The sequence below is a fragment of the Anthonomus grandis genome, chromosome 17 (genome assembly GCF_022605725.1).
Source record: "Anthonomus grandis grandis chromosome 17, icAntGran1.3, whole genome shotgun sequence".
Classification (NCBI taxonomy): domain Eukaryota; kingdom Metazoa; phylum Arthropoda; class Insecta; order Coleoptera; family Curculionidae; genus Anthonomus; species Anthonomus grandis.
The window spans coordinates 18344601-18366813 of NC_065562.1; the positions used below are offsets into that span (position 1 = coordinate 18344601).

Here is a 22213-nt window from a genome sequence, read left to right on the forward strand (position 1 = left end):
ATTGTTTTTCATCAAAATAACCCTTGCCCCCCCCACCCACCCCAACCACTTACCCAGTAAGAAACTCCTTTGAAAAATCACTGTTTTTCATCCATATAATATCCAATAATAGCACTATTTTTATAGCAAAAAAAAACCAATTTAAAGCAATTTTTTCCGTTACAGCGAGCAACTTGTCGCTCCTCACTCCTACGGGACGTCACCACGGCGAGGACTCTCTGACGTCCCCGGGCGCCTCCTCGCCCCCGCACGGTCCTCTCGGCCTCCAGGTGATCAAGGGCACCATCATGATCTCGATCATACTCGCCTCGATCTTCGGCAACTTGTTGGTGATCGTGTCGGTGATGCGTCACAGGAAACTGCGCATCGTCACCAACTATTACGTCATCTCGCTCGCGCTCGCCGACATGCTCGTCGCGATGTTCGCGATGAGTTTTAACGCGAGCGTCCAAATATCCGGACGGTGGATGTTCACTTATACGTTGTGCGACGTGTGGAACAGTTTGGACGTGTACTTTTCCACGGTGTCCATTTTGCATTTGTGCGATATCAGTATAGACAGGTGAGAGAAAGACAGAGGGTTTTTGTTTATTTATATGATGACTGTTCGTCAGATGACGAAGAAGACTACAATCTATTATAATTTAAAATTGTTATACACTGTTCAAAAAGTGCCAGATCCAAAAGTGACATTTTCAACTGTTTTACTCTACATATTATGTTCAATAAATTTGTGAAAAAAATATATTATTCCATTTAAACAAAAGTAACTTTCTAAAATAAAATAGCATTTAAGTACATTAATTATAAGGTAAAAAACAAGTCCCAGTTGCACGCCTTTGGCGAACCGTTTTCAATGTTTATCAGTGGGTAACAATGGGCAAAACTCATAAATTGACCCAAAACCGGGTGGCACTACTTGCAATCAACGAAAAGAAAGAATTTTACATTGAAACTAATACCCAACTAAGGTAGTGGCATAAAATATTGGTGGATCACCAGGTACCACTTTTGCATATTGCTCTACACACTTCTGAAATAGAGTATAGTTATAAGGTGGATAATGTTATAATTATTGAATTTATATGTTCATGCCTAAGCAAAACACTTTTCACAATAAGTGGACCGGCTAATTCTAAGAGCCAATTAATAAGAGTCTGTTTGTTTGTGGATATCTTGTTACAGTGATATCCCGTTGAGCCTTTTGATATTTTTAATCAACCTACCGGGTGTTTTTCTTACGATTTCTTAAAATTGCTTTGAGGAAGTTTCAACTGCCTGGAATAGTCGCTTAAGTTCCAAGTAGTTAAGGCAACTTCTCTAAGCCATTTTGAAGTATTAAAAGTAATTTTCTGATACTTCTAGGCAGTTGACCTTATTGGGAGTCATTTTTTGGTACTTCCAGGCAGCTGTAGGCATCGATTTCTTCCAGGGAGTTGCCTTGAGGAAGTTCCAACTGCCTGGAATAGTCACTTGCCTTTAAAGTAGTAAAAGCCACTTTTCCAGGCATTTGAGGCAATTGACACTATTGGCAGTCGTTTTTTTATATATATTATCTGCAAAAACATTGTTTTTTTATCAACACAACCCTTGCCCCCCCCACCCACCCCAAACATTTGACCAGTAAGAAATTCCTTTGAAAAATCACTGTTTTTCGTCCATAATATCCAATAGAAAGCACTGTTTTTGTATTAAATATTTATATACTATAAAATGATATAAAATTTAGATAAACTGTGTTATTAAATTAAATATTGTATAAATATTTTCTACAAAATCATTGTTTTTCATCAACATAACCCTTACACCCCCCACCCACCCCAACCACTTACCCAGTAAGAAACTCCCTTGAAAAATCACTGTTTTTCGTTCAAAATATCGAATCTAATAGCACTGTTTTTGTATTAAATATTGATTAATATACATATATATAATTATATTAAATTTAAATGAACAAATTGTGTTATTAGATTATATTAATGACGCAACCAGTTGTTATTCATGCGTATTATTGTGGAAAACTATGATTTTTGAAGACAATTTTTCACTGGTAAGTTGTATTGGGTGGGTGGGGGGTGTAAGGGTAGGCTTAATAAAAAACGTTATTTTTGCAGAAAATAATTGCCTGTCAAAAAAATGCTTTTTGAAAAAATTGGCACAAGATTTGCCTTTTCAAGATTGATAAGTCTTTTCCGATTTGTAAACAAAATCGTATATTATATACGTATATTCTCACCTATAATTGACTTAAAAATCTTTTTTTTTCTCAGACAATTATTATCTGCAAAAAAAAACGTTTTTTATTAAGCCTACCCTTACACCCCCCACCCACCCCATACAACTTACCAGTGAGAAATTGTCTTCAAAAATCATAGTTTTTCAAAATAATACGCATGAATAACAACTGATTTCGTCATCAATATAATCTAATAACACAGTTTGTCCATTTAAATTTGATATAATTATATAGATGTATATTAATTAATATTTAATACAAAAACGGTGCTATTAGGTTGTATATTATGAACGAAAAACAGTGATTTATCAAAGGAATTTCTTACTGGTCAAATGTTTGGGGTGGGTGGGGGGGGGTAAGGGTTGTTTTAATGAACAATAATGTTTTTGCAAAAAATATATATAAAAAAAATAGTGTCAATTGTCTAGAAGTATCAAAAAATTACGTCAATTATTTCACAATTGCCTTAAATGCCTAGAAAAGTGGCTTTAACTACTTTAAAGTTAAGTGACTATTTCAGGCAGTTAAAACTTCCTTAAGGCAATTTCCTGGAAGAAATCGATGCTTTCAACTGCCTGGAAGTGTCGAAAAATTACTCGCAATAATGTCAACTGCCTGGACATAGTAAAAAATGACTTTTAATATTTTAAAGTTGCCTCAAATGCCTGGAAAAGTGCTTTAAATACTTTAAACTCGAGTGACTATTCCAGGCAACAGACCCCGTACAATTTCTTAATTTTTATTTATAATTTATGTGTTATTAAATTAAATATTGAATATATATTTTTTACTAAAATATTGTTTTTCATCGAAACAACCCTTAGCCCCCCCACCCACCCCAAACATTTGTTCAGCAAGAAATTCCTTTGCAAATCACTGTTTTTCGTCCATAGACTTTTTAAGTATTTAAAGTATTTAGAGTTAGAGTTAGTTTTTTTTAGAGTTTGAAGTATTTAAATCACTCTTCTAGGCATTTGAGGCAACTTTAAAATATTGGAAGTTGACGTTATTGGGAGTCATTTTTTGGCACTTCCAGGCAGTTGAAGGCAACGATTTCTTCTAGGGAATTGCCCTGAGGAAGTTCCAACTGCCTGGAATAGTCACTTGACTTTAAAGTAGTTAAAGCCACTTTTCCAGGCATTTGAGGCAATTGTGAAATAATTGAAGTAATTTTTTGATACTTCTAGACAATTGAGACTATTGGGAGTCGTTTTTTTATATATATTTTCTGCAAAAACATTGTTTTTCATCAAAACACCCCTTACCCCCCCCACCCACCCCAAACATTTATTCAGTAAGAAATTCCTTTGAAAAATCACTGTTTTTCGTTCATAATATCCAATTAATATTGGATTTCATTGGATATTATGAACGAAAAACAGTGATTTTTCAAAGGAATTTCTTACTGGTCAAATGTTTGGGGTGGGTGGGGGGGGTAAGGGGTGTTTTGATGAAAAATAGGGTTTTTGCAGAAAATATATATAAAAAAATGACTTGCCATAGTGTCAACTGTCTAAAAGTATCAGAATATGAATTTCCATACTTCAAAATGGTCTAGAAAAGTTGCTTTAAGTACTTGGAACTTAAGTGACTATTTCAGGCAGTTGAAACTTCCTTAAGGCAATTTCCTGGAAGAAATCGATGCTTTCAATTGCCTGGAAGTGTCGAATAATTACTCGCAATAATGTCAACTGCCTGGGCGTATTAAAAAACGACTTTCAATATTTTAAAGTTGCCTCAAATGCCTGGAAAAGTGCTTTAAATACTTTAAACTCGAGTGACTATTCCAGGCAACAGACCCCGTACAATTTCTTAATTTTTATTTATAATTTATGTGTTTTTAAATTAAATATTGAATACATATTTTTTACTAAAATATTGTTTTTCATCAATACAACCCTTAGCCCCCCCACCCACCCCAAACATTTGTTCAGTAAGAATTCTTTGCAAATCACTGTTTTTCGTCCATAGACCTTTTAAGTATTTAGAGTTAGAGTTAGTTTTTTTTAGAGTTTGAAGTATTTAAATTACTTTTCTAGGCATTTGAGGCAACTTTAAAATATTGGAAGTTGGCGTTATTGGGAGTCATTTTTTGGCACTTCCAGGCAGTTGAAGGTAACGATTTCTTCTAGGAAATTGCTCTGAGGAAGTTCCAACTGCCTGGAATAGTCACTTAACTTTAAAGTAGTTAAAGCCACTTTTCCAGGCATTTGAGGCAATTGTGAAATAATTGAAGTAATTTTTTGATACTTCTAGACAATTGACACTATTGGCAGTCGTTTTTTTATATATATTTTCTGCAAAAACATTATTTTTCATCAAAACACCCCTCACCCCCCCCACCCACCCCAAACATTTATTCAGTAAGAAATTCCTTTGAAAAATCACTGTTTTTGGTCTATAATATCCAATCAAATAGCACCGTTTTTGTATTAAATATTAATTAATATACATCTATATAATTATATCAAATTTAAATGAACAAACTGTGTTATTAGATTATATTGATGACGAAACCAGTTGTTATTCATGCGTATTATTGTGGAAAACTATGATTTTTGAAGACAATTTTTCACTGGTAAGTTGTATGGGGTGGGTTGGGGGTGTAAGGGTAGGCTTAATAAAAAACGTTATTTTTGCAGAAAATAATTGCCTGTCAAAAAAATGCTGATTGAAAAAATTGACACAAGATTTATATGTCATTATATTAATGACGAAACCAGTTTTTATTCATGCGTATTATTTTGGCGACCCAGCTACTTTTTAGCGGTTTTTTGAACTCCATAGCTTTTTTACGCCCTGTATAATTTTATTTTTTATTTTAAATATGCATTCTGCAAGCATTTTTGCTTACAAAAGGTATATCTTAAAAATTTCTCTGGGATTACTCTTTTTCTAGATATTTACATTTAAAGATTTTAAAGACATCCATGAAAACCATATTTTTAACTATTTAAATTGCTATATCACACTTTAATTGATTGATAAATAAAAATATCAAACCTAAATAATTATTAAAAAATAAAAATTATTAATATTTACCAGCAAATATTAATGGCCACCATTTGTCTCAAGACATTTTAAAATTCTTTTATTAAAAGACCGCCGAACCTTTAAAAAAAAATATTGATCATTTCGAAACGACTCAGCAGCGACTTGAATTTTTTCTAATAATTGTTCCCTTGTGTTTATTTGATTTTCATGTATCCCCGTAAGCAAAAATCCAATGGGTTCAAATCAGGACTTCGTGCGGGCCAAGATCTTTGACTTCCACGTTTTATCCAGTTGAAATTAGCATTAAGATATTCTCTCACGGGTCTAGCATAAAAATTCTCCGTTTAGATTTGGAGGTAACTCGTAAGGTCCTAAAAAAAATTGTCTATAACACCACACCAAATATTAACATTAAATTCGTGTTAAAAGTGTCTTTCGGTAATGGGGTTTGGATTTGCAATATATCATGAATGTTTGTTTCTAAAATTAAAAATTCCCCGTCGGGTAAAAGTCGCTTCTTCCGTAAACATAATCTTATTAAAAAATAGGGGATCTTGATTTCGTTGTTCCTGGATATAGCGGGCGAAATCTAATCTCGCTGGAAGATCTGTCTCCAAAAGATTTTGAGACTTACTAATTCCAGTTCTTGCCGCCATACGCCTTACACTTATTTCCGGATCTTCAGCAACCTGGACTAACCTTCTTGGTCCATTTGGACGCCCAACATCTCGCTTTAGCTTCAATATACATATATTTACATGTAAATCTCGTATCGTTTTAATTCCCGAAGTCTTTTCCGATTTGTAAACAAATCGTATATTATATACGTATATTTTCATCTATAGTTTTCTTAAAAATCATTTTTTTCTCAGATAATTATTTTCTGCAAAAAATACGTTTTTTATTAACTTTACCCTTACACCCCCCACCCACCCCATACAACTTATCAGTGAGAAATTTTCTTCAAAAATCATAGTTTTTCAAAATAATACGCATGAATAACAACTGATTTCGTCATCAATATAATCTAATAACACAGTTTGTTCATTTAAATTTGATATAATTATATAGATGTATAATAATTAATATTTAATACAAAAACGGTGCTATTTGATTGGATATTATGAACGAAAAACAGTGATTTATCAAGGGAATTTCTTACTGGTCAAATATTGGGGTGGGTGGGGGAGGGTAAGGGTTGTTTTAATGAACAATAATGTTTTTGCAAAAAATATATATAAAAAAAATAGTGTTAATTGTCTAGAAGTATCAAAAAATTACGTCAATTATTTCACAATTGCCTTAAATGCCTAGAAAAGTGGCTTTAACTACTTTAAAGTTAAGTGACTATTTCAGGCAGTTAAAACTTCCTTAAGGCAATTTCCTGGAAGAAATCGATGCTTTCAACTGCCTGGAAGTGTCGAAAAATTACTCGCAATAATGTCAACTGCCTGGACATAGTAAAAAATGACTTTTAATATTTTAAAGTTGCCTCAAATGCCTGGAAAAGTGCTTTAAATACTTTAAACTCGAGTGACTATTCCAGGCAACAGACCCCGTACAATTTCTTAATATTTATTTATAATTTATGTGTTTTTAAAGTAAATATTGAATACATATTTTCTACTAAGATATTGTTTTTCATCAAAACAACCCTTAGCCCCCCCACCCACCCCAAACATTTGTTCAGTAAGAAATTCCTTTGCAAATCACTGTTTTTCGTCCATAGACCTTTTAAGTATTTAGAGTTAGAGTTAGTTTTTTTTAGAGTTTGAAGTATTTAAATCACTCTTCTAGGCATTTGAGGCAACTTTAAAATATTGGAAGTTGGCGTTATTGGGAGTCATTTTTTGGCACTTCCAGGCAGTTGAAGGTAACGATTTCTACTAGGGGAATTGCCCTGAGGAAGTTCCAACTGCCTGGAATAGTCACTTGACTTTAAAGTAGTTAAAGCCACTTTTCCAGGCATTTGAGGCAATTGTGAAATAATTGAAGTAATTTTTTGATACTTCTAGACAATTGAGACTATTGGGAGTCGTTTTTTTATATATATTTTCTGCAAAAACATTATTTTCATAAAAACACCCCTCACCCCCCCCACCCACCCCAAACATTTGACCAGTAAGAAATTCCTTTGAAAAATCACTGTTTTTCGTTCATAATATCCAATTAATATTGGATTTCATTGGATATTATGAACGAAAAACAGTGATTTTTCAAAGGAATTTCTTACTGGTCAAATGTTTGGGGTGGGTGGGGGGGTAAGGGGTGTTTTGATGAAAAATAGGGTTTTTGCAGAAAATATATATAAAAAAATGACTTGCCATAGTGTCAACTGTCTAAAAGTATCAGAATATGAATTTCCATACTTCAAAATGGTCTAGAAAAGTTGCTTTAAGTACTTGGAACTTAAGTGACTATTTCAGGCAGTTGAAACTTCCTTAAGGCAATTTCCTGGAAGAAATCGATGCTTTCAATTGCCTGGAAGTGTCGAAAAATTACTCGCAATAATGTCAACTGCCTGGACGTATTAAAAAATGACTTTTAATATTTTAAAGTTGCCTCAAATGCCTGGAAAAGTGCTTTAAATACTTTAAACTCGAGTGACTATTCCAGGCAACAGACCCCGTACAATTTCTTAATATTTATTTATAATTTATGTGTTTTTAAATTAAATATTGAATATATATTTTTTACTAAAATATTGTTTTTCATCAATACAACCCTTACCCCCCCCACCCAACCCAAAAACTTGCCCAGTAAGAAATCCCTTTGAAAAATCACTGTTTTTCATCCATAATATCCAATATAATAGCACCGTTTTTGTATTAAATATTTATCAATATACATATAATTATATCAAATTTAAATAAACAAACTGTGTTCTTTAAAGGTCTTGATTCGGGAACAGTTGGCACGCGCCAACTCTCCATAGGCGACCGCGTCGTTCCTCTTTTGTTATGTGCGAAACAAGGACGGCCATATATGACGGCGCGTCATAGTAGCGAAACGTCCGAACTGGTCTGCAATTTTTTTGTTATATCTTTTATTTTTATAAAAGGGTTTTTTTTTTTAAATTTCAGATTGGCCTGTGATAAGTGGATCGCAACTGATTTATTTTGGACTGACCCAAGAGAGGGAAAGTATTTAATGTAATATGTTATATTTATTGGGACGCAAAAATGTTTTTTTTGTCGTTTTTATCGTAGTCTTCCTCGGAAATTCGAAAAAACAATTTTTTCAGGTTCTCGGGAGGATTATTTTGAAATTTCTTTCATCCCATGCCAGGATTTTTTTTCTCGTTTTTCAAGCTTTCGATGTGATTTTTACGCCTTTCAGGAATTAATATTTTTCTCGTTTTTCCATACTTTTGACGTAATTTTTAAGTGTATAAATTCTACGTCAGATGTTAGAAAAAAAATCTTTTTTTACAGGCTCTTAAAGGTCTTTTATTCCAGAAATAATAATTTTTTTTTCCTGGCTCTCCACGTCTTCCAGAAATTAGAAAAAAAAATCTTCCAGGCTTTTGGGAGCAATTTCTCAATACTTTTGACCTAATTTTTCATGTTTGTAGGATTTCAAGAGTGAGGTAATTGTAAAAAACAACATTGCAAATATTTAATTTTTTTAATAAAAGGTGCGTCAGAGGCAATTAAGTTATGCATAATAAAAAAAATATTTTAATAAACTTTTTTAACAGTGAGTATTTGTTCAAAAAAATTACGACTTAGAATACGAAAGTTTCACCGGACTTACAGCAGTCAGTGCCATGTCGTAAGTTCGAACCTCCTTCGAGATTTAGCTTCTTAATTTTATATTTTCATTGATTTTCTTTATATTAATATACCGTTGTTGAAATAAAAGATGTATCAGAGTTGTTTAAAATATGCACAATAAACAATAATAGAAATTTATTCGATTATTAGTTTTTTTTTAATAAGTACACCATCATAGGCATATAAAACCAAAAAAACAACATTTTTTTTAAATTCCTTCTAGGCTCTCATTTTTTTTTTGTATAATGTAATTTCCTGTTTTTTCCAAGTATTGGAAATATTTTTTTTTTATTTTATAGAGGCTTATATAGCTAATTAAAAAAAAATCACTAGTCCTGGCCTTACCCTCACCCACCCACCCCATACAATTACCAGTAAGAATTGTCTGATTGTGTTGTAAGAATGTCCTGGTTTTGTCGTTAATATTTAATCTAATAACACAGTTTGTTTATTTAAATTTGATATAATTATATATATGTATATTAATAAATAATTATTACAAAAATGGTGCTGTTTGATTGGATATTTTGGACGAAAAACAGTGATTTTTCAAAGGAATTCCTTACTGAGCAAAAGTTTGGGGTGGGTGGGGGGGCAAGGTTGTGTTAATTAAAAGCACTGTTTTTGTAATAAATATATATTCAATATTTAATTTAATAACAGTATTTATTTAAATTTCATATAATTTTTTATCTAAATATTTAGTATAAAAACAGCGTTATTACTTTGGATGATATGAACGGAAAACAGTGATTTTATAGAAGAATTTTATCAAATATTTGAGGTGTTATTACATATATTTTGACATGTAAATCTTGTGTAAATTTTTTTCAATAAGCATTTTTTTGACAGGCAATTATTTTCTGCAAAAAAAACGTTTTTATTAAGCCTACCCTTACACCCCCCACCCACCCCATACAACTTACCAGTGAAAAATTGTCTTCAAAAATCATAGTTTTCCACAATAATACGCATGAATAACAACTGGTTTCGTCATTAATATAATCTAATAACACAGTTTGTTCATTTAGATTTAATATAATTATTTATATGTATATTAATTAATATTTAATACAAAAACGGTGCTATTTGATTGGATATTATGAACGAAAAACACTGATTTTTCAAGGGAATTTCTTACTGGTTAAATGTTTGGGGTGGGTGGGGGGGGTGAGGGGTGTTTTGATGAAAAGTGATGTTTTTGCAGAAAATATATATAAAAAAACGACTCCCAATAGTGTCAATTGTCTAGAAGTATCAAAAAATTACTTCAATTATTTCACAATTGCCTCAAATGCCTGGAAAAGTGGCTTTAACTACTTTAAAGTTAAGTGACTATTCCAGGCAGTTGGAACTTCCTCAGGGCAATTCCCTAGAAGAAATCGTTGCCTTCAACTGCCTGGAAGTGCCAAAAAATGACTCCCAATAACGTCAACTTCCAATATTTTAAAGTTGCCTCAAATGCCTAGAAGAGTGATTTAAATACTTCAAACTCTAAAAAAAACTAACTCTAACTCTAAATACTTTAAAGGTCTATGGACGAAAAAGAGTGATTTGCAAAGGAATTTCTTACTGAACAAATGTTTGGGGTGGGTGGGGGGGCTAAGGGTTGTTTTAATGAAAAACAATATCTTAGTAGAAAATATATATTCAATATTTAATTTAAAAACACATAAATTATAAATAAAAATTAAGAAATTGTACGGGGTCTTTTGCCTGGAATAGTCACTCGAGTTTAAAGTATTTAAAACGCTTTGCCAGGCATTTGAGGCAACTTTAAAATATTGAAAGTTATTTTTTAATACGTCCAAGCAGTTGACGTTATTGGGAGTCATTTTTTGGCACTTCCAGGCAGTTGAAGGCATCGATTTCTTCCAGGATATTGCCTTGAGGAAGTTTCAACTGCCTGAATTAGTCACTTAAGTTCCAAGTAGTTAAAGCAACTTTTCTAGACCATTTTGAAGTATGGAAATTCATTTTCTGATACTTCTAGACAGTTGATACTATGGCAAGTCATTTTTTTATATATATTTTCTGCAAAAATCTTATTTTTCATCAAAACACCCCTTACCCCCCCCACCCACCCCAAACATTTGACCAGTAAGAAATTCCTTTGAAAAATCACTGTTTTTCGTTCATAATATCCAATCTAATAGCACTGTTTTTGTATTAAATATTTGTCAATATACATCTATATAATTATATCAAATTTAAATGAACAAACTGTGTTATTAGATTATATTAATGACGAAACCAGTTGTTATTCATGCGTATTATTTTAAAAAACTATGATTTTTAAAGACCATTTCTCACTGGTAAGTTGTACGGGGTGGGTGGGGGGTGTAAGGGTAGGCTTAATAAAAAACGTTTTTTTTTTGCAGAAAATAATTGCCTGTCAAAAAAATGCTTTTTGAAAAAATTGACACAAGACTTACATATCATTATATATGTAATAACACCTCAAATATTTGATAGAATTCTTCTATAAAATCACTGTTTTTCGTCCATATTATCCAAAGTAATAACGCTGTTTTTATACTAAATACTTAGCTAAAAAAAATTATATGAAATTTATATAAATACTGTTATTAAATTAGATATTGAATATATATTTATTGCAAAAACATTGTTTTTTATCAACACAATCTTGCCCCCCCACCCACCCCAAACATTTGTTCAGTAAGCAATTCCTTTGAAAAATCACTGTTTTTCGTCCAAAATATCCAATCAAATAGCACAATTTTTGTATTAAATATATAATTTATTATTATATATATGTATTAATTATTATATACATAATTATATTAAATTTAAATAAGCCAATTGTGTTATTACATTAAATATTGATGACGAACTCAGTTGTTATTCATGCGTATTATTTTGGAAAGCAATGACTTTTAAAGACAATTTCTCACTGGTAAGTTGTATGGGGTGGGTGGGGGGTGTAAGGGTAGGCTTAAAAAAAACGTTTTTTTTGCAGAAAATAATTGTCTAAAAAAAAATGATTTTTAAGAAAATTATAGATGAGAATATACGTATATAATATACGATTTTGTTTACAAAACGGAGAAAACTTCGGCGATTAAAAAAGGTAAGGAATTAATTTTTTTCCCTTTTTTCCTGGCTTTCCACGTAATTTTTACGTCTTCCAGAAATTAGAAAAAGAATTCTTCCAGACTTTTGGGAGCATTTTCTTAATGCCTTTCACGTAATTTTTTTTTTTTCAAACAAACAATATTATTAAATTAAATATTGAGTATAATTTTTTTACAAAAACATTTTTGGTAAAAAAATTAACATGGAATAATAGTTACAATGATGTAAATTTAGTAAGAAATTGTTTTATAAACAGCCTGACTGATATTATAAATGAAATGTGTCTAAAAGTAAAGGTTTAAATTATTCCACACGTTTAGTGATAAAAAATGAGGATATATATGAAAAAATTGATGAAAAATTTATTCAGTTTTTATTGTTTAGTCAGTTTTTACCTTGGAAACTCGTATAAATAATCGTAAATATCGTTACAATATTATTAAAATTCTTGGTTTTTTAAAGGTTAAAATAGGGTTGCATTTTTATTGCTAAATTAAATCGAGAAAATTCAAGGTTAGACCAAGGAAAAGTTGTTTATTAAAATTATTAAAAATTTAAGCTTAAGCTAAAGGAGCTAAGGAATTTTAAGAATATTTAACGGAAGCTTACTAAATTAAAAGCAAATTAAAATTTAACGTAAAAAACCAAAGAAATTTAATTAAATTTAATAAAAATCCAAGACTGACCTAAACGTGAAGTTAGTATTTTAACAAAAATCTAAATCGAAAAAAGTAATTCACAAAAATATAAAAATTTTCTCTAAGAAGAAAAAAAATCAATAAACTTACTAAATCAAAGGAATCCAATGAAAATCAAGTAAATTTAGTGCCAAATAATCGTGAATGAAAATCATTTCCTATTGAAGTAAATTGGCTATGGTTTTTGTTCCAGAAAATTTGGAAAAAAAAGTCATTCGCTAAAAATCCATGGGAAAATGTTCATAATTTTAATTTATAGTTTTTAACTCGAATAGTTTTCCAAAAAATTGGAAAAACCTCTTAGAAGTTTTTCTTTATTTTTTCGAAAACTATTAGGAAATTGGAAAATTTTCTTTTAGCATTGGAATCACAATCAAAAATAGAACAAATCATAAAAAATAACAATTAGTCGTAAATCAAAAAATAAAAGAATTATGGAGGATTTTCGAAAAATTAAATAATTTTTTGAGTGAAAAATTTGAACTTTTTTTTGAAAAAATTATTTTTTTTTGGGAATTAATAAATTGCTCAAAAAGCTTTAAAAAGGTCTTGTAACTTTTTTTTTGAAAAATGTACCAGAAAAAATGTATACCCAATTTTCCCAAAAAAATCTTCCTCATAAATGCCAAAGGGGTACTACCCATGGGAAATGTTTTCATAATTTTGGTTTTTATTTTTTTTCTGAAAAACTATTGGTTGTAGAAAAAAATTGTTAAAGCAAAAGTTGTTTGAAATGTCAACGCGCATCAGATGCAACTGAAAAATATTTTTTTTATTATCCTTACCCTTACACCCCCCACCCACCCCGTACAACTTACCAGTAAAAAATTGTCTTCAAAATTCATTATTTTCCAAAATAATGCGCATGAATAACAACTGGTTTTGTCATTAATATCCAATCTAATAACACAATTTGTTTATTTAAATTTGATATAATTATGTATATGTATATAGACAAATATTTAATACAAAAACAGTGTTATTAGATTGGATATCATGGATAAAAAACAGTGATCTTTCAAAGGAATTTCTTACTGGGTAAATATTTGGGGTGGGTGGGGGGCTAAGGGTTATGTTGAAGAAAAACAATGTTCTTGCAGATAATATACATATATATAAATGTATATACGTCACGTCTACAAATAAAGCAAACGAATAGGTGCTATTAATTTTTTTTCATTCCCTACTAACTTTAATTAGAGCAATAATTGTAGTCTAACTCACCCTATCTGCTTAGCAGCAATATTAACAACCTAATAAATTCCAAGCCAGAGGGCACATAATAGTGGAGATCCTCCAATTATGACAGTTTTCTTAAATTATTAACCTGACCATAAATTTTTAAGTATAAAATAATATGACTCATTTATTTAATATGATGAAATTTGTTAAATAAAATTGGAGCATATCTGATAAACCGCTAAATTATGCTACTAAAAGATCTAACCCTCTAACCTACAAATTACTCCACTAAATTTAGCGCAAAATCCGCTCCATTGCACAAAACCTAAAAATATAGAGAAATGGGGTTAGGGTTGTTAACGAGACGAAATTCACTGGCCCTCTACCGAAGTTGCAATAATCCGAACTAATTGTGACCAATCAGATTTGAAATAAAACGCGGCAAATTCGAAGTCCAATAATAATAATCCAGAATAAACTGACCCTCTTTTAAGGTCAAATTAAAATCCTACAGTCTCCCTAAGTATGGACTATTTCTTCGCTATTAACCCTCTTTATCTTTTTTCCCTCCGAACAGGTACTACGCCATCTGCAAACCCCTACAGTACTCCCTGTACTTGACCAAAAAGGTGGTGGCCCTGATGCTGGTCAACACCTGGGTGAGTCCCGCGTTCCTCAGCTTCCTCCCCATCTTTCTCGGTTGGTACAGCACGGAGGCGCACGAGCAATTCCGGCTCGAACATCCGGACCAGTGCAACTTCGAGGTGAACAAAGTCTACGCGGTGATCAGCAGTAGCATCAGTTTCTGGATCCCCGCCTCGATTATGATCTACATGTACCTGCAGATCTTCAAGGAGGCCAATAGACAGGAGAAGGAGATGTTTAACAGACACGGGGCGGCCATGTTGTTGCACACGAATAATACCAACGGTGACATGTTGTCGAATTCGGGGGGATCCTCGAAGACGTTGACCTTGCACGAGATCAATCAGGATTTGCACCATACGCCGACGAGGGAGAGGAGCATTAGTAGGATGAAGAGGGAACATAAGGCGGCCAGAACTTTGGGGATTATTATGGGTAAGTGTGCACAAACCAATGGTTTCATTGGATATCAGTTTGTTTAAATAATTTTAATATGTAGTGACTACTCTCCGTCCGATTTTACCTATTTTAACTTAATTTCTACCCTTGACTTGTGATCATGTACGAAAGAAAGAAGCAGAGAACATTCTTTCTTTTGTTCTTTTTATTAGTGAGTACACAAGTGGATCTGATGATGTCTAGTAAGGGCGAAACACGTGTAATCCTCTGACTTTAATTTAATAAATTTACTGAAACCTGTCAGAGTTTATTTCATTACTATTTAATGATATTAGTTTGTTGGTTTAAGAGTTTCAGGACTGCTGGTCTTATTTGTCATTTGTCAAATGAAGGTATACAGGGTGTTTCAAATTCGACCCTCATATGATTTGTTCTATATTTCATTGCAATTTCAATGCTGAAAAAAAAAGTTCAACATCCCCAATATTTTTCTAGAAAATTGGGAAAAACTCTTAGGAGGTTTTTTCCAGTTTTCTGGAAAACTGTTAGACTTAAAAATTATTTTTCTATTGCATCTGATGCGCATTGAGATTCTAAACAACTTTTGTTTTAACAATTTTTCTCTTGTACGGATAGTTTTCCGGAAAAAAAATAAAAACCAAAATTATGAACATTTTCTGATGGATTTTTTGTAGGCAGACTTTTTTGGAAAAATTGGTTATAATTTTTTTGTGGTACATTTTTCAAAATAGTTTCATAAGACTTTTTTTAAAGGTTTTTAGTCAATTTATTAATTTCCAAAAAAAAAATTTTTTTTTCAAAAAATTTTTTTTTTCAAATTTTTCTTTCAAAAATTTATTTAATTTTTCAAAAATCTTCCATAACTCTTTTATTTTTTGATTTACGGCTAAATATTATTCTTTATGATTTGTTCTATTTTTAATTTTGATTTTAATGCTGAAGAAAAATTTTCAATATTTTCAATAGTTTTCGAGGAAATTAAGAAAAACTAGTAAAAGGTTTTTTCCAGTTTTCTGGAAAACTATTAGATTTAAAAACTATTTTTCTTTTGCATCTAATGCGCATTGACATTCCAAACAACTTTTGATTAAATAGATTTTTTCTCCAATGAAGAGTTTTCCAGAAAAAAAATAAAAACCAAAATTATGAACGTTTTCCCCTTTGGACTTTTTGAGGAAGACTTTTTTGGAAAAATCCGTTATAACTTTTTTCTGGTACATTTTTCAAAAATCTTTTATAAGACTTTTTTCAAGCATTTTAAGCCATTAATCAATTTATAAAAAAAAAATTTTAATTTCTCAAAAAAAATTTTTTTTACAATTTTTCACCAAAAAACTTTGCAGTTTATCAAAAATCCCCTATAACTTCTTTATTTTGAGGTTTACGACTAAATGTTATTCTACATGATTTGTTGCATTTTCAACAAAGATGTCAATGCTAAAAGAAAATTTTCAATATTCTCAATAGTTTTTGAGAAAATGAGGAAAAACTCCTAAGAGGTTTTTCACAATTTTCTGGAAAACTAGTAGACTTAAAAACTATTTTTCTATTGCATCTGATGCGCATCAATATTCCAAACAACTTTTGTCTTATAAATTTTTTTCTCTAATTAACAGTTTTTCAGAAAAAAATTAAAAACCAAAATTATGAACATTTTCCCATGGATACCCCTTTGGACTTTTTGAGGAAGACCTTTTTGGGAAAATCGGTTATAACTTTTTTCTGATAGATTTTTCAAAAATCTTTTATAAGACTTTTTTCAAGCATTGTAAGCTGTTAATCAATTTGTAGAAAAAAAAATTTAAATTTCTCAAAAAAATTTTTTTTTACAATTTTTCACCAAAAAACTTTCCAGTTTATCAAAAATCCCCTATAACTTCTTTATTTTGAGGTTTATGGCTAAATGTTATTCTACATGATTTGTTTTATTTTTAACTGAAATTCCAATGCTAAAAGAAAATTTTCAATATTCCCAATAGTTTTTGAGAAAATTAGGAAAAACTCCTAAGAGGTTTTTCGCAATTTTCTGGAAAACTAGTCGACTTAAAAATTATTTTTCTATTGCATCTGATGCGCATTAATAATCTAAACAACTTTTGTTTTAACAACTTTTTTCTCCAATGAATAGTTTTCCAGAAAAAAAATAAAAACCAAAATTACGAACATTTTCCCATGGATACCCCTTTGGACTTTTTGAGGAAGACTTTTTTGGGAAAATCGGTTATAACTTTTTTCTGGTACATTTTTCAAAAACCTTTTATAAGACTTTTTTCAAGCATTTTAAGCTGTTAATCAATTTGTAAAAAAAAATTTTAATTTCTTAAAAAAAAATTTTTTTACAATTTTTCACCAAAAAACTTTCCAGTTTATCAAAAATCCCCTATAGCTTCTTTATTTTGAGGTTTATGGCTAAATGTTATTCTACATGATTTGTTCTATTTTTAACAAAGATTCCAATGCTAAAAGAAAATTTTCAATATTCCCAATAGTTTTTGAGAAAATTAGGAAAAACTCCTAAGAGGTTTTTCCAAATTTTCTGGAAAACTGTTGGACCTAAAAATTATTTTTCTATTGCATCTGATGCGCATTGATATTCTAAACAACTTTTGTTTTAACAACTTTTTTCTCCAATGAATAGTTTTCCAGAAAAAAAATAAAAACCAAAATTACGAACATTTTCCCATGGATACCCCTTTGGACTTTTTGAGGAAGACTTTTTTGGGAAAATCGGTTATAACTTTTTTCTGGTACATTTTTCAAAAACCTTTTATAAGACTTTTTTGAAGCATTTTAAGCTGTTAATCAATTTGTAGAAAAAAATTTTTAATTTCTCAAAAAAATTTTTTTTACAATTTTTCACCTAAAAAAACTTTCCAGTTTATCAAAAATCCCCTATAACTTCTTTATTTTGAGGTTTACGACTAAATGTTATTCTACATGATTTGTTACATTTTTTAATAAGATTCCAATGCTAAAAAAATTTTTTGAATATTCCCAATAGTTTTTGAGAAAATGAGGAAAAACTCCTAAGAGGTTTTTCCCAATTTTCTGGAAAACTATTAGACTTAAAAATTATTTTTCTATTGCATCTGATGCGCATCAACATTTCAAACAACTTTCGTTTTAATAATTTTTTTCTCCAATTAATAGTTTTCCAGAAAAAAAATAAAAACCAAAATTACGAACATTTTCCCATGGATACCCCTTTGGACTTTTTGAGGAAGACTTTTTTGGGAAAATCCGTTATAACTTTTTTCTGGTACATTTTTTAAAAATCTTTTATAAGACTTTTTTCAAGCATTTTAAGCTGTTAATCAATTTGTAAAAAAAAAATTTTAATTTCTCAAAAAAATTTTTTTTACAATTTTTCACCTAAAAAACTTTCCAGTTTATCAAAAATCCCCTATAACTTCTTTATTTTGAGGTTTACGACTAAATGTTATTCTACATGATTTGTTACATTTTTAACAAAGATTCCAATGCTAAAAGAAAATTTTCAATATTCCCAATAGTTTTTGAGAAAATGAGGAAAAACTCCTAAGAGGTTTTTCCAAATTTTCTGGAAAACTGGTAGATCTAAAAACTATTTTTCTATTGCATCTAATGCGCATTGACATTCTAAACAACTTTTGTTTTAATAACTTTTCTCTCCAATGCATAGTTTTCCAGAAAAAAAATAAAAACCAAAATTATGAACATTTTCCGATAGTAGCCCTTTGGATTTTTTGAGGAAGACTCTTTTTAGGAAAATTAGTGATAACTTTTTTCTGGTACATTTTTCAAAAACCTTTTATAAGACTTTTTTCAAGCATTTTGAGCTGTTAATCAATTTGTAAAAAAAAAATTTTAATTTCTTAAAAAAAAAATTTTTTACAATTTTTCACCTAAAAAACTTTCCAGTTTATCAAAAATCCCCTATAACTTCTTTATTTTGAGGTTTACGACTAAATGTTATTCTACATGATTTGTTACATTTTTTAATAAGATTCCAATGCTAAAAAAATTTTTTGAATATTCCCAATAGTTTTTGAGAAAATGAGGAAAAACTCCTAAGAGGTTTTTCTAAATTTTCTGGAAAACTGTTGCACTTAAAAATTATTTTTCTATTGCATCTGATGCGCATCAATATTCCAAACAACTTTCCTTTTAATAATTTTTTTCTCCAATTAATAGTTTTCCAGAAAAAAATTAAAAACCAAAATTAAAAAATTAATAAAAAAATAATCCTGGAAAAACTCTATTTCAGGCATCTTCATCCTCTGCTGGCTCCCCTTCTTCCTCTGGTACCTGAGCGTCTCCCTCTGCACCGACTGCAAGAGTCCCGAAGTGGTGGTCGCGATGCTCTTCTGGATCGGCTACTTCAACTCCACCCTGAACCCCCTGATCTACGCGTACTTCAACAAGGACTTTCGGGAGGCCTTCAAGAACACCCTCCAGTGTGCGTTTTGTTCCCTGTGCCGTCGTCCGCCGTCCGATTTGAACTACATCGACCAGAGGAGGCCCAGTGTGCGTTACGAGGATCGGACTCGAAGTGTTTTCTCGGAAACGTACCTGAAGCACAACGACCGCAGGAGTTCTGAGTTCGGGTCGACCCTCTGAGTGGACCTTTCTAGTAGCAGATTGACCACCACCAGTTTCTGATCGGAAACGCGGGTTTAAGAGGTTTGATCCGGGTGGGGTGTGCGAGGTAAACGCGGTTGATTTTTTTTTTGAGGGTGTTTAGGTGGGTTTATTCGGGTTGGTTTTGCGCGGTTTGGGTGCGGTTCAGTTTTTCCAGGCAGTTTTTCAATTATTTTTAAAGTGTTCCATAGTGCTGGAAAAAAATTGCCAGGCAAAATTCCAGGCGAGTTTTCGAACTTTTTCAGACATTTTGAAAATTTCTCCGATTTTTCCAGGCAGTTGAATTTTATTTTCCAGTAGTTTAAGATAATTATTTACTTCTTCCAGGCAATTGACGTAATTTTCAGGCTTTTGATTTTTTTCTTGTACCGAACATTTTCCAGGTAAATGGGGTCCATTTTCCATTTGGTGCATTGCGTGCGATGTAAACGGGGTGAATTGACTAAAATAATTTTTCATTTCTTCCAGACAGTTCAAATTGTTTTTAAAAAAAGTGGGTGTAAACAGGGTTAATTACCGTCGAGTTAAGTTGATTTTGGTTGGGTTTACTCGGGTTGGTTTTCCTCGATTTGGGTGTGGTTCAGTTTTTCCAGGCAAGTTTCCGAGTAATTAAAATTATTTTTAGGGTGTTCCATAGAGCTGGAAAAAAAAATTCAGGCATTTTAGGTTAATTTGATTTTAATGAGCTTACAAACTTTTTCCAGGCAGTTGAATTTGATTTTTTTTTGAACCTAACATTTTACAGGCAAATGGGGTCCATTTTCCATTTGGTGCATTGTATGCGATGTAAACGGAATGAATTCAATGTTGAGTGAAGTTGATTTTGGTTGAGTTTACTCGGGTTGATTTTGCTCGAGTACCGGAAAGAGAGAATCCGCAAGAACCACACATTTCCCACTAATTTTAAGTGCACGGTATAATAAAGCGAAATTCAAATTTGGCGCCATAATCAAAATTTTTCCCGCCATTATGAGAGGTTTCCAGTTTTTCCAGGCAATTAAGGCTAATTTATCACTTTTTCCAGGTAGTTGGAATTTTTTTCTCATTTTCCAGATTGCTAAAATAATTTTTAAAATGTGTCAAGCTTCTGGAAAAAAAAATTCCAAGCGTTTGGGGTCATTTTCCTAATTTTCCAGATAGTTGAATTAATGTTTTAAAACAATTGGGGTCACTTTTCAAACTGTTCCAGACATTCAGGGTAATTTTTTTTTTAATTTTCTAGGCAATAGGAATGACTTTTCCGATAGTCTAAAATAAATTTTTCCATGTAGTTGAGACCAGTTTTCCAGGGAGTTGAAGTCATTTTCCAGGCATTTGATGTCATTTTTAAAACGTCAAAAAAAAAACAAACGTTTCTGGAAAAAATTGCCAGGTAGTTTTCCAGGCAATTTTCAAAACTTTTCCAGGCAGTTAAAGCTAATGATTCAAAGGTATCAAGTTTTAGAAATATTTCTCATTTATTCCAGGAATTTGAGGTGATGTTTAAAATTTTTCCAGATATTTGGGGTCCGTTTCCCAATTTTTCGCCAACAGTTTAAATATAATTGTTGCGGCAGCTCTGGAGTAATTTGACATTTTTTCCAGGCAGTAGGGGTCACTTTTGAAGCTTTCGGGGTCATTTCCCCCCAATATTTCCAAGCAATTAAAATATTTGTTATTAATGTTTCATGTGCCTGGAAAAGAAAAACCATGCATTCGAGGTCGGTTTTCCCTTTTTTCCAGGCATTCGAGGTAATTTTTTTTAAATTTTCCAGGTCGTTGGGGTCATTTTCTTAATTTTCCAGGCAGTTCAAATTATTTTTTTAAACAATTATTAGGGTCACTTTTCAAGCTCTTCCAGGCAGCAGGAGTAATTTTTTTTAATTTTCCAGGCAATTGAAGTAACTCCTCCTATACTATAAAATAAAGTGTTCCCATTTTCCAGGAAGTTGAAGTCATTTTCCAGGCATTTGAACATCTTTGAAACGTTTAAAAGTTCTGGAATTTTTTTTTTAAATTTCTTCAGGCAGTCAGTTTTCCACGGTTTTCCAGGCGATTGGGTTAATTTTAATAGGCAATCGTGCCAGTTCGTCCAGACAGTTGAAATATTTTTTTGTTTTAAGTTTCTGGAAAAAATCCAGGCATTTGGGGTCATTTTTCAGGCAATTTGAATCATTTTTCCAGGAAATTGATATTGTTTTTAGGCTTACGGAAAAAAATTTCCAGGTATTTAGGGTCATTTTCCCATTGTATCCAGGCAGTAAATGAATTTTTTGGCAGGTCCAGAATAATTTTTCCAGGCAATTAAAATTATTTTTAAGGTGTTCCATAGTTCTGGAAAAAAAAATTCCAGGCGAATTTTCGAATTTTTTCAGACGTTTTCAAAATTTCTCCGATTTTCCAGGCAGTTGAATTTTATTTTCTAGTAGTTTAAAATGATTTTCTACAATTTCCAGGCAATTGACATAGTTTTTACATTTTCCAGGCAAATGGGGTCAATTTTCCATTTGGTGCATTGCGTGCGATGTAAACGGAGTGAGTTTACTGTTAAGTTGATTTTGGTTGGG

At 31.3% G+C, this 22213-nt stretch overlaps 1 protein-coding gene across 3 annotated transcripts in view; it reads left to right on the forward strand.

The window, feature by feature from the left end:
* Positions 1 to 22213, forward strand: part of LOC126746257 (octopamine receptor beta-2R-like) — a 178263-nt gene that overhangs the window by 148423 nt on the left and 7627 nt on the right. Inside the window, exons 3-5 of one of the 3 annotated variants that reach the window (XR_007663840.1) lie at positions 166 to 562; positions 14560 to 15062; positions 19294 to 21421. Coding sequence is in view for 1 of the 3 variants with exons in the window: in XM_050454417.1 (XP_050310374.1) it covers positions 166 to 562; positions 14560 to 15062; positions 19294 to 19646 (1253 nt within the window). In the remaining 2 variants the exon portion in view is untranslated. Of the gene's footprint in view, positions 1 to 165; positions 563 to 14559; positions 15063 to 19293; positions 22116 to 22213 lie in introns of those variants that run through there. The other 2 variants (XR_007663841.1, XM_050454417.1) reach the window with 2 other exon arrangements.